Source organism: Alligator sinensis, unplaced genomic scaffold, assembly GCF_000455745.1.
Source record: "Alligator sinensis unplaced genomic scaffold, ASM45574v1 scaffold254_1, whole genome shotgun sequence".
Classification (NCBI taxonomy): domain Eukaryota; kingdom Metazoa; phylum Chordata; order Crocodylia; family Alligatoridae; genus Alligator; species Alligator sinensis.
Window position 1 is genome coordinate 182463 of NW_005841953.1, and position 14238 is coordinate 196700.

General features: G+C 46.4%; 1 protein-coding gene across 1 annotated transcript in view; it reads right to left on the reverse strand.

Annotated features, from left to right (window-relative positions):
• The window catches only part of HECW1 (HECT, C2 and WW domain containing E3 ubiquitin protein ligase 1), a gene marked incomplete at its 3' end in the record, with an annotated part of 299400 nt that overhangs the window by 179350 nt on the left and 105812 nt on the right, over positions 1 to 14238 (reverse strand). The window contains exon 4 of the mRNA XM_025200049.1: positions 557 to 651. Within this exon, the coding sequence (XP_025055834.1) occupies positions 557 to 651 (95 nt within the window). The remainder of the gene's footprint in view (positions 1 to 556; positions 652 to 14238) is intronic.

Sequence of the window (14238 nt, forward strand, 5' to 3'; positions counted from 1 at the left end):
AATCTTGTAATGATTATAACAACCATGCAGTTGGCAAATGGCTGATAACGGATTTCTGACAGTTAGTTGTCACTAGACTTCTGTCTCATGTTGGATGAGCCACCTGGGGCTTTGGCCCTGAATAACTTGAAACAGGTCCCCCCTCAGGGGTCATCATGCAAGCCTTAAAACATCATGTGGGGGGAGGCTAATTTTCCAGAGGGAGAAACTGGGGCACAGAAAGAATGAGTGACTTTTTTAAGGTTACACAAAAAGTGAACTCAGGGTCTCCTGGCTTATAAATTGGTTTTTTCATCACAAAAATCCCTATTCTCCCTCACTCCAATAGTCCTTCATCTGTTCAATGAAGACTGCTGGTGTGTTAAGGGGCAAACCTTCCAGTCTTTATTAGGATACTCCAGGATTGATATTCCTGAAGTATACCACAAAGAAATTAAGAGCTGAATTCATAATAAATAGTCATAGAGAAATGCATAGGACAGGCAAGGAAAACAATAAATAGCACAACAATCCTGGAAAGAGTTACAGAGAAACAGAAAAGACGGTTGTAACTTACGGGAGCAGAGCTGTTTTTCACTGTGACACTGGGGGTTGTAGCCCGTAGTGCCCCACTCACCCCATGGTAGTATTTGAAGCAGATCTTTGTTTCAGCTAAAAGACAGAATTATTTTGGATTAGAAATACTACCAGGAAGACATTTCATAATCTGTTGCACTTGGGACACATAATGTCCACTCAGGAAGATAGGCGAGTTGATTTTTGGAAGTAGAGTAATTTCTTCTCCTGCAACACTTGAGCCCCATATTTCCCATGGAGAGGGAAGTGTAGTGATTTGGTCCTTCTGACATACAAGAGATTAATCCTCCCTTTTCAGAGCACCAGCTACCAATTTTGCAAAACTATGTGCAGGCTTTAGACAGTGGGATAAAATTCCCTCAGCTACATTAGACCCATAGTTATCAACCTGTGGTCCACAAACTCCTGGGGGTCCACAGACTATGTCTAAGGGGTTTGTGAAAGATGACTATGATGAATCAAAAGTATGTTAATACCCACCCTTACAATTCAAAGAGGTCTGCAATTCCATTCCAAAGGAGTCGAAATTTCCAAAGGAGTCTGGACCTCCATTCAAAATTTTTTAGGGGTCCACAAATGAAAAAAAGGTTGAAAACCACTGCATTAGACAGAATAATAATAGGGCCATAAAACCATAATGATCTGGGGACTAAGTCAGCTATTATTTAGTTTGGTCAGGAAGAAATTTCTCTCATGAGCAGATTATTTCATAATGGCCTGGTAAGAGATTTCTTTGAAGTACCTGGATCTAGTCATTGTCAGAAGCAGGGAATGGTACAGGGAGGACCACAGTTCTGGTATTGTAATTCCAGGCATTTTACAGAAACAGTGTTAAGCCCTAGCTCTTTTTGGTCTATGCCAGTGGTGCTTAACCTTTTGGCCCCATGGGCCAGATGAGTGGTGCGGAGCCAGTCTGCAGGCCGAATCAAGCCCTGCACACCAGGATTAGGCCCTGGGGCCCAGCACCACCCCCTCCCTGTCCCGCAAACCAGGATTGGGCCCTGGGGGCCCAGCACTGCCTCTCCCACCCCTACATGCTGGGATTGTACCCCAAAGACCTGGCACCATCCCCTTTTGTTCCCCCAAGCTGGGATGGGACTCAGTGCTGCCTCCCCTGTTGTGTCCCCCCCCCCCGTCTGGATATTTGACAGCAGGGAAGTGGTACCACTGTTCCCCCATTGCCAGATTTCCAGACCCATGGGGGACCCCATGGCCCGGATGACATAGCGGCAGGTCAGATCAGGCTCACAGGCAGGGGCTGAGCACCCCGGTCTATTTCCTTTGACCTCATGGAGCTAAGGGTCAGTTTCTTGTTAGCAGCAGCAGCAAGGTGAGGATATTAGGTTTAGCGTTGGTTCCTCCCCCAACGCCGTTTTATTGTGACTCAAGCAAATATACTAATTTAAAAAATACATTTTCGCTACTGACTTAAGAGATGGAAGAAAATGAATCAGCTTCTTGTTTAGTGGTTCCTATAGGTTTCATTCTGTGATTCTGTATGGTTGTGTCCAACTCATCCAGCCCTACAGATTGGCTTCTGCTGACCACAGCATTAATTGCTATGACTGTCAGAACTCCGGCAGCTGCTGCTCCTCCCACTGACAAACTTCCTCCCCTGTGGGCAGCCATACAGGCCAAATGATGTGGTTCTGCATCTGAATCTGACTGGCAGGGTGCCTTGTGGGTCCAATAATGTGGTAGTGGCACAAGCTGCGGCAATTAATCCCACAACAAATGAATGCTGCCACCATTCACCACACAGTCGAACTTCCAGACCCAGCAGGCTGAATGACAGGCTCTGTGGGTGGGATCTGTTAGCCTTGTCTCTCCTGATTTATTACAAAGAGGAAAAGTACAGTTCAAAGGAAATAGTCCAGCTTCCTGAACTGATCCGGAACAGAGAGGACAGTGGATTTTCATGACTTTCTATTACACTACAGGGAGATACCAAATGTTTTCAATGGACTGAAGAATACCACAGAGATCCTCTGAACTCCAGCAACCCCCTATTATAGGAGAACATGCTACAGAATCAGTTTTGCCTATCCTTTCTCTTCACAGTCAATCCATAACTCTACTGCAGACTGTCAACACTGGGTGCTCCAAAATAATGGTAATGGGGACCATATAAATGCAGAATTTGTTACAACTTCAGAAATAGGTACCAAATTAGGAACCACATTAACCTACTGAGTCAAACCCATCCCCTTCTCTGAAAAAGCTGACCATCAGGTACAGTGCTTAGAGCCATGAGCAGCCCTTTTGAAGTCAACAGAACTACTCCTATTAGTGCAACTTCTGCAAGCAAGTACTTTGGACCTTTAGGCTGCAAGCTTTTTGACAAATGGACCTTTTATTTCCATGTATTCTGTAAAGTAGTTAACATGATGTGAAAAACATTCTATCATCACAGATCCAAGGCTCTTTCTGGAGGTGGCAAGAGCTGTGCAGGCTGGAAGCAGAACCTTTATAGTTTTGTTTAAAGTGCAGTGATTTTAAAAGATCCCACGTCCACTTTCAAAGCATTATAATTTCTCATCTGAACAAACCAGTCTTCTGTTTGGCAGCCAAGGAAGCAAATTCTTTAGAAAGATCCCCCTGCCACAAAAATCATTTAACTGCTTATGTGTATTCTGGCACACAGAAACGTAGGGCAAAATGGAATTCCAGTTCTGCACCAGACACCAACACTTCCTCGTTTAACTGTTATGCCACTTGTGACTGCTATCATCAGTGAGGCACAATGGGATACAGCAGTGATGTGCACTACAAACATCATCCCTATATAAATAATGAATAGAGGAATACTGTTGCTGTAATGTCACAGAGCATATTCAGTATAGTAAAGAAACCAAAAGCAATACAGTTGTGGCAAAACAACACGAGGACAAACCACGGATACTGTGTCAACAGATCATCATATTGAGATGTGGCAGTTGGCGTCTCTGAACAGCAGCCCTTGTACTACAAGAAGGACATGAAAAGTCTGGGACACAAAAAGCAGAGATATTTTTTAATATTTAGGCCTAAATAACTTGCCCCATCTCACTCAATGACTGCAGAGCAGACTGGACAAAAAACCTACAAAAAATCCTCTGAAAGCCTAACTGAATCATAAGTTTAAAAATCCTGTGCTCCGGAGTGATTTAGGTGCTTAAGAGCGTAAGGCTAAGTACAGATAGTCAAAAAGCCTGAGGTGGAATCGATTCAATCTTTGCACGTTTCTCTAAGCTGCATAGATTGGACTGAACTCATGTTCTCTCTTCAGTTGGGGAAGGCAGGCAGATGCCTGCAATGGCCCAGGCCAGAAGGCATGGGGGTGTGTGTGTGTGTGTGTGTGTGTGTGTGTGTGTGTGTGGCGGGGGTGCTTCTCATAGATTTCATAGACATTAGGGCTGGAAGGGACCTTGAAGAACGTCAAGTCCAGCCCCCTGCCCCAGGGGCAGGAAGTCAGCTAGGGTCAAAGGATTCCAGCAAGATAAGCATCCAAATGTTTCTTGAATGAGTCCAGAGTAGGTGCCTACACCACTTCTGGAGGGAGTCTATTCCAGGTCTTGGGGGCTCAGACAGTAAAGAACTTTTTCCTTATGTCCAGCCTAAAACGGTCTTGGAGGAGTTTATGACTGTTGGTCCTTGTTATCCCTTGGGGTGCTCTGGTGAACAGGCGTTCCCCCAGATCCTGATGTACACCCCTTACATACTTATAGGCAGCCACCAGGTCACCCCCTGCACAGCTCAGAATCCAGATGAGTGGGCGCCATCCCTGATTGGCTGCCCGGCACCCCCTACCCCACTTTGCTGCACCCATGTGGTAGGGGGCGCGACTGAGCCCCCTGACCTGGTCCTGACCCCCCAAGCTGGGGTCTGCCTACATGGGAGGGGGGCTGCACTGTGGAGGGTTTCCTGAGCCTGAGCCCCAGGCTCTCCCCAAATTGGGGAGCCTCCCAGCCTCACCCAAGGGGATGGGAGCCCCAAAATATGAGAGCTTTCCCCAGCTCATCTGCACAGCCCCATCCCCTGCAAGTCACTGCCTCTGACTTATGGGAGGGGTGAAGAAGCACCCCCCAAACCTATCCTCCCAAGCTGGGGTCTGGTCTGCCCAGCTGGGGGGAAGTCCTGTGCCATGGGGGAGTTCCCCACCTCCCTGGCCAGGCCAGCTGCTTAGCCCTGCCCTCTGTGAGTCACTGCCTCAGACCTGAAGGAGGGGGGAAAGGAGCCCCCTTTCCCAGTCCTGGCCTCCCCATGCTGGATTCTGGCCATCTCTGGGGTAAGCCCCACACTGGGGAGGGGTCCCCCACCCCACCCTAGCTCCCCCTGAGCTGAAGTCTGCCCAGATGGGTTTCCCTCACCCCAGCCCAGCTGCTCAGAAGTTACAGAGCTGGGCCAGGATGGGGGAAACCCAGATGGGCAGACCCTAGCTCAGGGGACTCAGGGGCTCCTTCCCTACCCTCATGGGTCAGGGGCAGGGCTGCGCAGTCAGGCTGGGGCAGGGGAAACCCAGCTGGGCAGACCCCAGCTTGGAGAGAGCCTGGGGTGGGGTAAGAGAAACTTCCCACCTGGTAGGGCTCCCCCGAGATGGGCATACCACAGCTTGGGATGGCCAGTGCTTAGGCAGGGGAGCTCCATCCCCCCCACTCACCCATCTCATTGCCCCACCAGACTGACAGGGGCAGGCAGGACACAGGGCTGGGGAGCAGAGGCTTTGCTGCCTCCACTCTGTGACAGCCCAGAGGCTGGGCCAGCCCAGCTTTGCTGGAGCAGAGGAGCAGTGGCAGAGACTAGCCCACCCACCCACAAAAGAGGGTTAGCACGGACCGCAAAACATCCTGGGATGCCAGGGAACTGTGACTTAAGTTGAGTCGGGAGGGGATCTGGCACAGAAGTTTGATACACTGGTCTAACCTAAACTAATTAAATCTGATACTACATCCATCCAGGGCTATCTTAAATCAGGTTCCGCCATTTTGAAATTGGTCTATGTGCACTTCTGTTCTGTTACATATTTAGACTGATTTACGATAATGTATACTGGTTTATGTGTAATTTCTGCCCCTAGCCTAAGGGTACAGATATACAACAGAATCACACCAGGATAATCTGTCTTTACATTGGTGTAAATGTTGAGCAGACACACAAGATGCAGCCCTGCACAGATGTTTCATAGTTTCAAAGTAGCCAGGGTCAGGAGGGACCTGAACAGATCATCTAGCCTGACCCCCTGCCACAGGCAGGGATGAATGCTGGGAGATTTTGGCCACCCTAACTGTAAAATATTGCCTCCTGATCTCTACCCTAAACCTATTCTCCATCAGCTTATTACCATTGTTCCTCATCACCCCAGGTGGTGCTGGGGAGAATAGGGCTCTTCCTATTTCCTGATGATCTCCCCTGATGAGTTTGTAGGCAGCCACCAGGTCCCCCCTCAGCCTCCTTTCGGTGAGGCTGAACAGGTTCAGGTCCCTCAGTCTCTCCTCATAGGGCCTGTCCTGCTGCCCTCTCACTAAATGGGTGGCCCTCCTCTGAATTCTCTCCAGGCTGATCACATCCTTTTTAAAGTGTGGCGCCCAGTACTGGACACAGTACTCCAATTGCGGCCTGACCAAAGTCGCATAGAGGGGGAATATCACCTCTCTGGAGTCAGTAATGACTCCAAGATCCTTTTCCGCCTCTGTGCTTTCAAGAGGGGAACTCCCCAGCCTGTATGTATGCTGTTGCTTCCTTCTCCCAAGGTGCAGCACCCTGCATTTATCTACGTTGAACCCCATCCTATTCTCATCTGCCCATTTTTGAAGTCTGTCGAAATCTAGTTGCAGCCTCTCTCTCCCTTCAAGTGTGCCCACCTCGCTCCACATCTTAGTGTCATCAGCAAACTTAGATAACGCACTTTCAACCCCCTTGTCCAAGTCACTGATGAAGATGTTAAACAGTGCGGGCCTGAGGACTGAGCCCTGGGGGACCCCATTGCTCACATCTCGCCAGGCTGAGTACGACCAATCCGCCACTACTCTCTAGGTGCGCCCCATCAGCCAGCTTTTTACCCATCCAACTGTGTAGGCATCAATGCAACAGTCACTTAATTTATTAACGAGAATGGGGTGAGAGACAGTGTCAAAGGCCTTCTTAAAGTCTAGAAAGACTACGTCCATGGCGACACCATCATTCAAGGATTTAGTTACCTGGTCATAAAAGGCAATCAGGTTGGTCAGGCAGGACCTGCCTTTGATGAACCCATGCTGGTTGCCCCTGAGCATGATCTCCCCTGCTGGCCCCCCACAGATGTGCTCCTTGTTGATTTTCTCCAAGATCTTCCCAAGGACCGAGGTGAGGCTTACGGGCCTATAGTTACTTGGGTCCTCCTTCCTCCCTTTCTTAAAAATGGGGACCACATTAGCTACTTTCCAATCCCCCGGCAGCTGGCCAGATGACCACGAATACTCATACAGCCGGGCCAAGGGCTCTGTGATGACCCCTGCCAGCTCCCTCCACACCCTTGGGTGGAGGGCATCTGGACCTGCAGATTTAAAAATGTCCAGCCTTTCCAGAAGATCCCTAACTACCTCTGTGCTGACCCAAGGCCTGTCAGAGCTATCCCCAAAATTGTCCCTACCTCTGGCAGGAGGGATGTCCCGGTCCCTGTTCAAGAAAACAGAGGCAAAGAAACTGTTAAAAATATCGGCTTTCTCGTCTGGCACAGCCACAATGTAAGACACTTCTCTGGGTAAAATTATGCCTGAGAAAGCAGGCGAGTTACACCCGTGTATGGGCCAAGTGGCTACAGTTCCAATCAATTCCATCCTAGGGTAAGTCATTTAGTCAATGCAAACAGGCTGCTTCCAGCTTCTGGACCACCCAGTGATAAGCTGCTATAATAGCATCTACTAACAGGCGGGTACTTTGGGTGAATTAGTTGTCTATCTGCTCTGGACACCAGAGTATAACTTACATCAGTAAACAAAGTACAAAGTAAATTATACCAAGGCAAATGTGCTATGTTCCCACATACTCAGTCTCATTTAAGGTCAATGGCACTTAAGAGCCTAAGATATTTTAGAAAATGTTATCTTTGGACTCTTGACTCCTAGTTCAGTACTCTTGCTACAAGAGTCTTTATGCTGCTTCCTGGCTCCATACAGAACCTCACTAAATTGAGAATTGTGTCATGTAGGAACCTTGCTGAATTGAAGAGATTACTCCAGTGCTAGAAGTTGATCATATGCATGTTTTCAGGATTGGGATCGTGTTTTAACAGGACAATTTGGAGGATTCACGGGCCTGCAGCAGCCCTGGATTACTGGAACAGATTTTGTCATCTTTGCTGTATTTGGGAAAAGTAATAAAGTCTGATGAGCATGTTGTGCTGAAGATCAAGAAACCAAGATTGAATTCCCATGCTGTGATTTTTTTTTCTACAGGACTTATTAACAGCAGAGCAGCAAAACTGTTACTCATTGAGAAGTTGGTAAAAGTTGATCATATCACAGTAACAAAAGTACATGAATACAGAGGATACCAGTTCTATAAATTATTCAAATCATAATACTTTTTTCCCCTGGAGATTTTTAGTTAAAAACGTGGGATGTACAGGGAGGGATAGAGCAAATAAGCTTTTCAATAAATTCATTATAAGTCATTTTCTTTAGTACTGTGTATAATTATGATCATGTTCCCAGGGCTGTGAATCTGGACTCTGGTTACCTACTCACCTAGCTAGCTGGTGATCAGTTATACTGTCTATTTCAAGAATAAAGAAGACAGTCTGGTTTAAAAGGAATTGTCTCTTTGCAACCAAAATCAAAAGAAAAGAATGGGTAAATGGGATGAACAGTACCTCTCTGTAGATGCTCTGGATACTTTTAACGTAAAGATAACAAAAGAGCTGGTGAGATGTTGAACTGAATGTGTGATGGAAAAGGAATATATGTGTAACAAATACTATACTCTGCTCAGCGACATTTAGGCACTAGCATGGTGTCTTTGGCAACTGAAAAACCCTCATTTAAACTTTAACTGAATGTCTCCAAAGATATCAAGGTAAAGAGAAGCCAAGCTACTTAGGAATGCCCCTATCCTCTTCCCAGATGGGAGAATACTGGGTGCTATCATCACATTTTTAAAACTAGAGAAGTCTGGTTCAGTAGAAAGTCCTACAGTGCTCACCTAAGGCTTTTCTGCAGCTTGTTGGCTTATAAAATTGGTTTGGAAACACCAAAAGAACCATGCTTTCCAAGCCAGAATTACCATGAAAATAGATACTCCCACTGGATTTCAGGATATCTATTTTGGCTTATGGGCAGAAGTCAACCAAAATTGGGATGAAGATTTGTCTCAGTTCTTATATGAATATCAATCAAACCGAAGCTGTTGTTTTGACTGTGAGCTGATTTTTAAATCAATAATTAGTGACATACTTTTCACTTCTATGGAGCTATAGTATTTTATACCAACTGAGGTTCTCAACTCAAGGCATAAAATTATGTGGTCCATAAGCAGTAACTGCTTGTGATCAGAGGTTACTCCTAGGTACTTCTGAAAGAGGTGCTGCCAAGCCTGATGTCAGCTTGCAGGTAATTAGAAAGCAATCTTGGCATATCTGAGATGAAGTGAGTTACCTTGAATGCTAGTTAGCTATCACTATGTATAATATCACTGTTATGGGATGTTCTGCATTACTGTTCATGCTGGTTAACTACTTCTGAAATAAAGGAGATATTTGAACTTGGCAGCATTGCTTTGTCCTAAATTCAGTGTGCGGGCCAAGACTACTTGTTGTCCGGATCATTCCTGCACAAATAAATATGTGACAGTGTCATTTTTATCTCCGCAATCTTTAGTAACAGCTCACTGGATCAGATAAACAAGGTTATAGTCTCCTTTCAATTAGCACTAACAGCAGTTGTATTAGTAAAATCTTCCAAGAGATGAGGTAATGTCTAAAGATGCTTAGAAATGTTCATGTGCATTTCATATCAAACTACTTGGCATTTTGCAAGCATCAAGGACAGAACAGTATTGTATTCCCTTTAAATTGGACCTGGTATCTGCATTATGTCACGCCATTTTACATCATCCCATTGCCTGCTGCAATGCAAAGATAAGAATAACATGGACCACCAATCACTTGCAGAAAAGGTGCTTTGTGTGTGTTCTTCTAGGCTCTGAGGAAGAGACGAGGAACAAAATCAGTTGCATGCGTGGTGCTTTTCCTGCCCCATTTCTGGATACTGTGAAGATCCCTCCAGAACTGGAGTGGAATTTTCTGAAAAAATTAGCTTTTCCACAGAGAACTCTCCCTGCATGGCAATTATTCCTCCTTAAGAGAAAAAATGTTTAAATCTGGGGAGAATGAATCCTTTGATACATGCTGGGTTACTTCTTACTCTGCAATCAGGAAAAGTAACTAGAAAATTCATGTCAAGTATCAAAGCAACATTATTATTCTTCAATAATAATGCTGCTTCCAGATGTGCGGGGTGTGGGGTGGGAAGCTCTACCAGTAGAGGAAGCACCTTAGTTCGACCCAGCTCCCCAGCATCTGTATACATCAGGTGCTTCATTGGGGCTTTTTGGCACTTTTATATAAAGCTGATTCAATCAACTATTATACAAAAGTAACAAAAAGCCCCAATGAAGTGCCCGATCTATACAGACTTTGGACAAGCTGGGTCAAACTAATGTAATGCCTCTTTTGGGATTAAGGTAAAGCACTGTTTTTTCACATCTGTAAGCAGTGTACTCCCTCTCCCATTGGAGAGTGTACTTCCTCTCCATCCCTCCCAGTAACGCACTTCCTCTCCCTCTCTCCCAGCTTGTCTCCATTAGTTGACAAGCTGGGTCAAGCTAACGCAATGCCTCCTTTGGGCTTAAGGTAAAGCGCTGTTTTTTCACACCTGTAAGCAGTGTAGTCCCTCCCCTCCCCCCCACCCCACACACACATACCTTTGACCCCTTACATAGCATCATGCTTTTCTCTTGATCTTTTATACATAGTATAATCTTGTAGGCCTTGCCAATGAATTATGACTCAGAAAAAAACAAAGTATTAGAGACAGGAAAGATCTCTCAGGTCATCCTGTCCCTATCACCATCTCTAACACCCTGACAGAATAGGATTGTTCTCAGCAGTTTCTTCAATACCCCTTCCCTTTAAAATATCTTCTTTCCTCCTTGTCTTCATTCATTCCTTTAGATCTACTTATCAAGATTACCCTAATCTCCTTCTCCTTCGCTCAGTATTTCACTCATTCTTTTAATCCCCTATTCTTCACTTATTCTAAAGGTCAGCTTGACCTCAGAAGCTTAATTTTCACTAGAAAGCTTGGATTTATTCTCTTGGATATAAAATGCAATACTGCCAAGATTAAGCCAGTTTCCCCTGATAGATTACAAAACCTCCTAACCTCTACTGCAGGGAAAGCCTAAACAATACTCTTAGTCAGGACAGGGAATATCAGGGTATTTTATTACTCGGCATTTTAAATTCCCTCCTGATGGGAAATTCTGATAGACATGAGCTACTTAAAAAACCTGGTTACAAGTTACTTGGATGACACTTTCTCTTTCAATTAAGCAGCTGGATGACTAAGCTTTTCTAAATATTAGTAAGCATGCAACACCCATCAGAGAAGAAATGGCAAGATCCCAAATCGAGTAATTTATGATCAATTCAATCTACTAATAAAAGAATTCTTTCTGGATAAACCTCATACACAAAATATTAATGGTGTCAAATCAAAATTAATAATGCCAAGGAAACTGCTCCATTGAAAGAATGGGGGTATGTAGAGAAGGAAAGGATCAAATCTAATCGGGGGGAAATGAAGGAAAACAATTGAGTTATGACATACAAAAGCAGGTAGTTGTTGCGGTCCTATGAAATCAGTTTTGCGACACTGGTGATATTGCAGTATGATCAAATACTACAATATTGTCTTCAGTTAGAGCAGTCATTGACAGTAACCACTGAGGGCAGTGGTGGTGATTGAGATTGGAAACTGCTAAGGAAGAAATGAGAGATGAGAACCTGTTGGTGTTTAACACTGAAAAATGTAAGGTTCTCCACCTGCAGCATGCTTATAGGCTCGGCAGTGCTACGCTGGTTAGCACTATGGACGAAAGGGACTTGGGGGTCGTGATTGACCACAAGATGAACCTGAGCCTTTAATGTGAAGGCAAAATGGTTCAAGCACCTACCTTGAACGCCTTCAAGAGAGATTTGGATGATTATCTTGCTGGGATCCCATGATCCCTGCTGAGTTCCTGCCCCTGGGGCAGGGGGCTGGACTTGATGATCTTCTGAGGTCCCTTCCAGACCTAGGGTCTATGAATCTATGAAACTATGAGACTGAGAGCTTTAGCTGACTTGTAGACTGAGACCAGCTGGAGAACGAAAGTGGAACTAGAGGCTGCTGCGGTAACATGGGAAGAAGGGACTTGGATTATTGCAGGGGAAGACAGATTAGATGAGGAGTCAGAGCTGGGGGTGGAGAAGGGCAAAAGAGTGGCTGGGTAAGGAGCTTGGGGCAGAGAGCCATGGGAAAAGCAGGATTCAAATCAGAGGAGGAGCCCAAGGCAAAGATCAGTGATGAGATGAGGATTGTGAGGGCTGTCACAAAGGGATCGTTATTCCAAAAATTACTTGTGTCATGTACCCTACTGACAGGCACAACTCAAGCACCTTTCCCCCAGAAAAATCATCGCTCCAAAATGGGAGTGCATAACTTAAATGGGGAAGCTGATTTTTCTTTGCTGCAATAGAAGCATGGAGGAAAGAAAGCATGGAGACACTGGGTGCATTTATACAAGATGCTTTACTATGCAGTACACTAATCTACTGCGTAGTAAAGTGTCACCATATACACGTGCATGGCATTTACTGTGCAGTAAATTAGTATACTGCGCAGTTGGCTATGACCTGTTGATACCAGTAGTAGACTAATCTCTCAGTAGCTACAGTGCAGTACTGCATGTGAAGATGCTGAACGAGAGCAATTTTGCCTGAGGCCCCCATGTGCACAGGGCTAGGAGACAGCTGCCTCTGCAGCCGCACAGCTCTCCCAGCCCTGTGCACATGGGGACCCATCCCTGGGGCCCCCATGTGCACGGGGCTGGGAGACAGCTACCCCTGCAGCTGGCAGAGTACACATCGGGACTGGCCCCATGCCCCCTGACAGCCCCCAGGCTGGCACCCGGGGAAGCCTGGAGTTCCCTGTGGCTGGTACAGGGGAGTTGAGCAAAGTAGGAGCAGCCTTGGACTGGGCTGCTGCTGTTGGGAGGAAATCTATGCCCAACAGGGCACATGTGTAGACATCTTCCCAGGCGCAGTTCAGTGCACCTTATATTATTCCGCAGTAACCTTACTGTGCATTAATTGCACATGTAGACAGCCACTGTGTTCTAATGGCTGCCAGAATGGCTCCCACTTGTCTCTGGTCCAGGGTATAGCTGCATGATGCACAGCCTTCTGGGCCAATCAGCAGTGAGGGGTGGGGTTGTATGACAGGGAGCCCTCTCAACCAATCAGTGGCAAGGGGCAGGGTCACTGGGGCCCCTCAGATGATCAGAGGTGTAGGGGCGCCCCACCACAATAAGCCCATGAAAATGGTGGCTGGTCCTGTGACTTGCCTGCAAAATCAGCTGCCTGCCTCCTTGATTTGGGTAGGTCTCTAGGTATAAGGTTCAAGATTCTGCAGTGTTGAGAGTGGGAAACAGGATGACCAGGCTACAGGGAACTCCAGAACTTGCTCCCTTCCCAGCATTGCACACACAAGCACTAACACACATGGACACATCTGTGCACTCATTCCAAAGAATTTAAGTTTATGTTTCCAGAATAATAGATATTAGATTTTAAATTCTCATCATCATCATCATCATTCTTTACTCCAAGAAAAAAAGAAAAACATCTATTAAGATAAAGGCTAATGTTGAGAGAGTATACTATGCATCAATAACCAGAGTGTACCATTATTTAGGAAGTACAATTAGCCCCCCAAAAAAGCTGTCTAAAAATTCAGGTTTATCATTAAATTTAAACATATATAATTGTGCATGTATGTGTGTGTCTATCTGTGTGTGATACGTACGTACGTACACACATACATACATACATACATACAGCTTTTGGACCAAGGGCACACATTTATACGCACATAAATCTAATATTATAAAAGCCTAAGTCTGTCTGTCTGTCTGTCTGTAATTCTGAGTGGTTGACAAACAGCCAATCAGAGCGCGAAGAAGCAGGTGGCAGCCTGCTGCCATGATGGTGGGGATACAGGGGACAGAGTGGGTAGGGGGGAGTGAGGCCCCCCCCTGCCCTGCTCCCTGCAGGTGGCGATGATAGAGTGGAGGGGGCCCCCCCCCCACCCCTCTTGCTCCTTGGAGACAATGGCAGCGGGGGGTGCAGAGGGAAGGGAGCAGGGTCAGGATGCTGGGGCGGGGGGAGGCCACTGGTGCTGGCCTCGGCTTGCCCCTCCCCCCTTCTATTGTCACCACCTGCAGGGCCGAAGTGGCTCTCTCCCTGCTGCTGCAGCAGGGAATGGGGGAGCGGGCCTGGACCCCTAACAGAAGAGGGAGAGCGGGTCCGGGCCTGGCACGGGAGGGGTGGGGGGAGGAATGGGCCTACCGCAGTGGGAGGGGGGCAGAAGCAGGCCCTGGCAGATG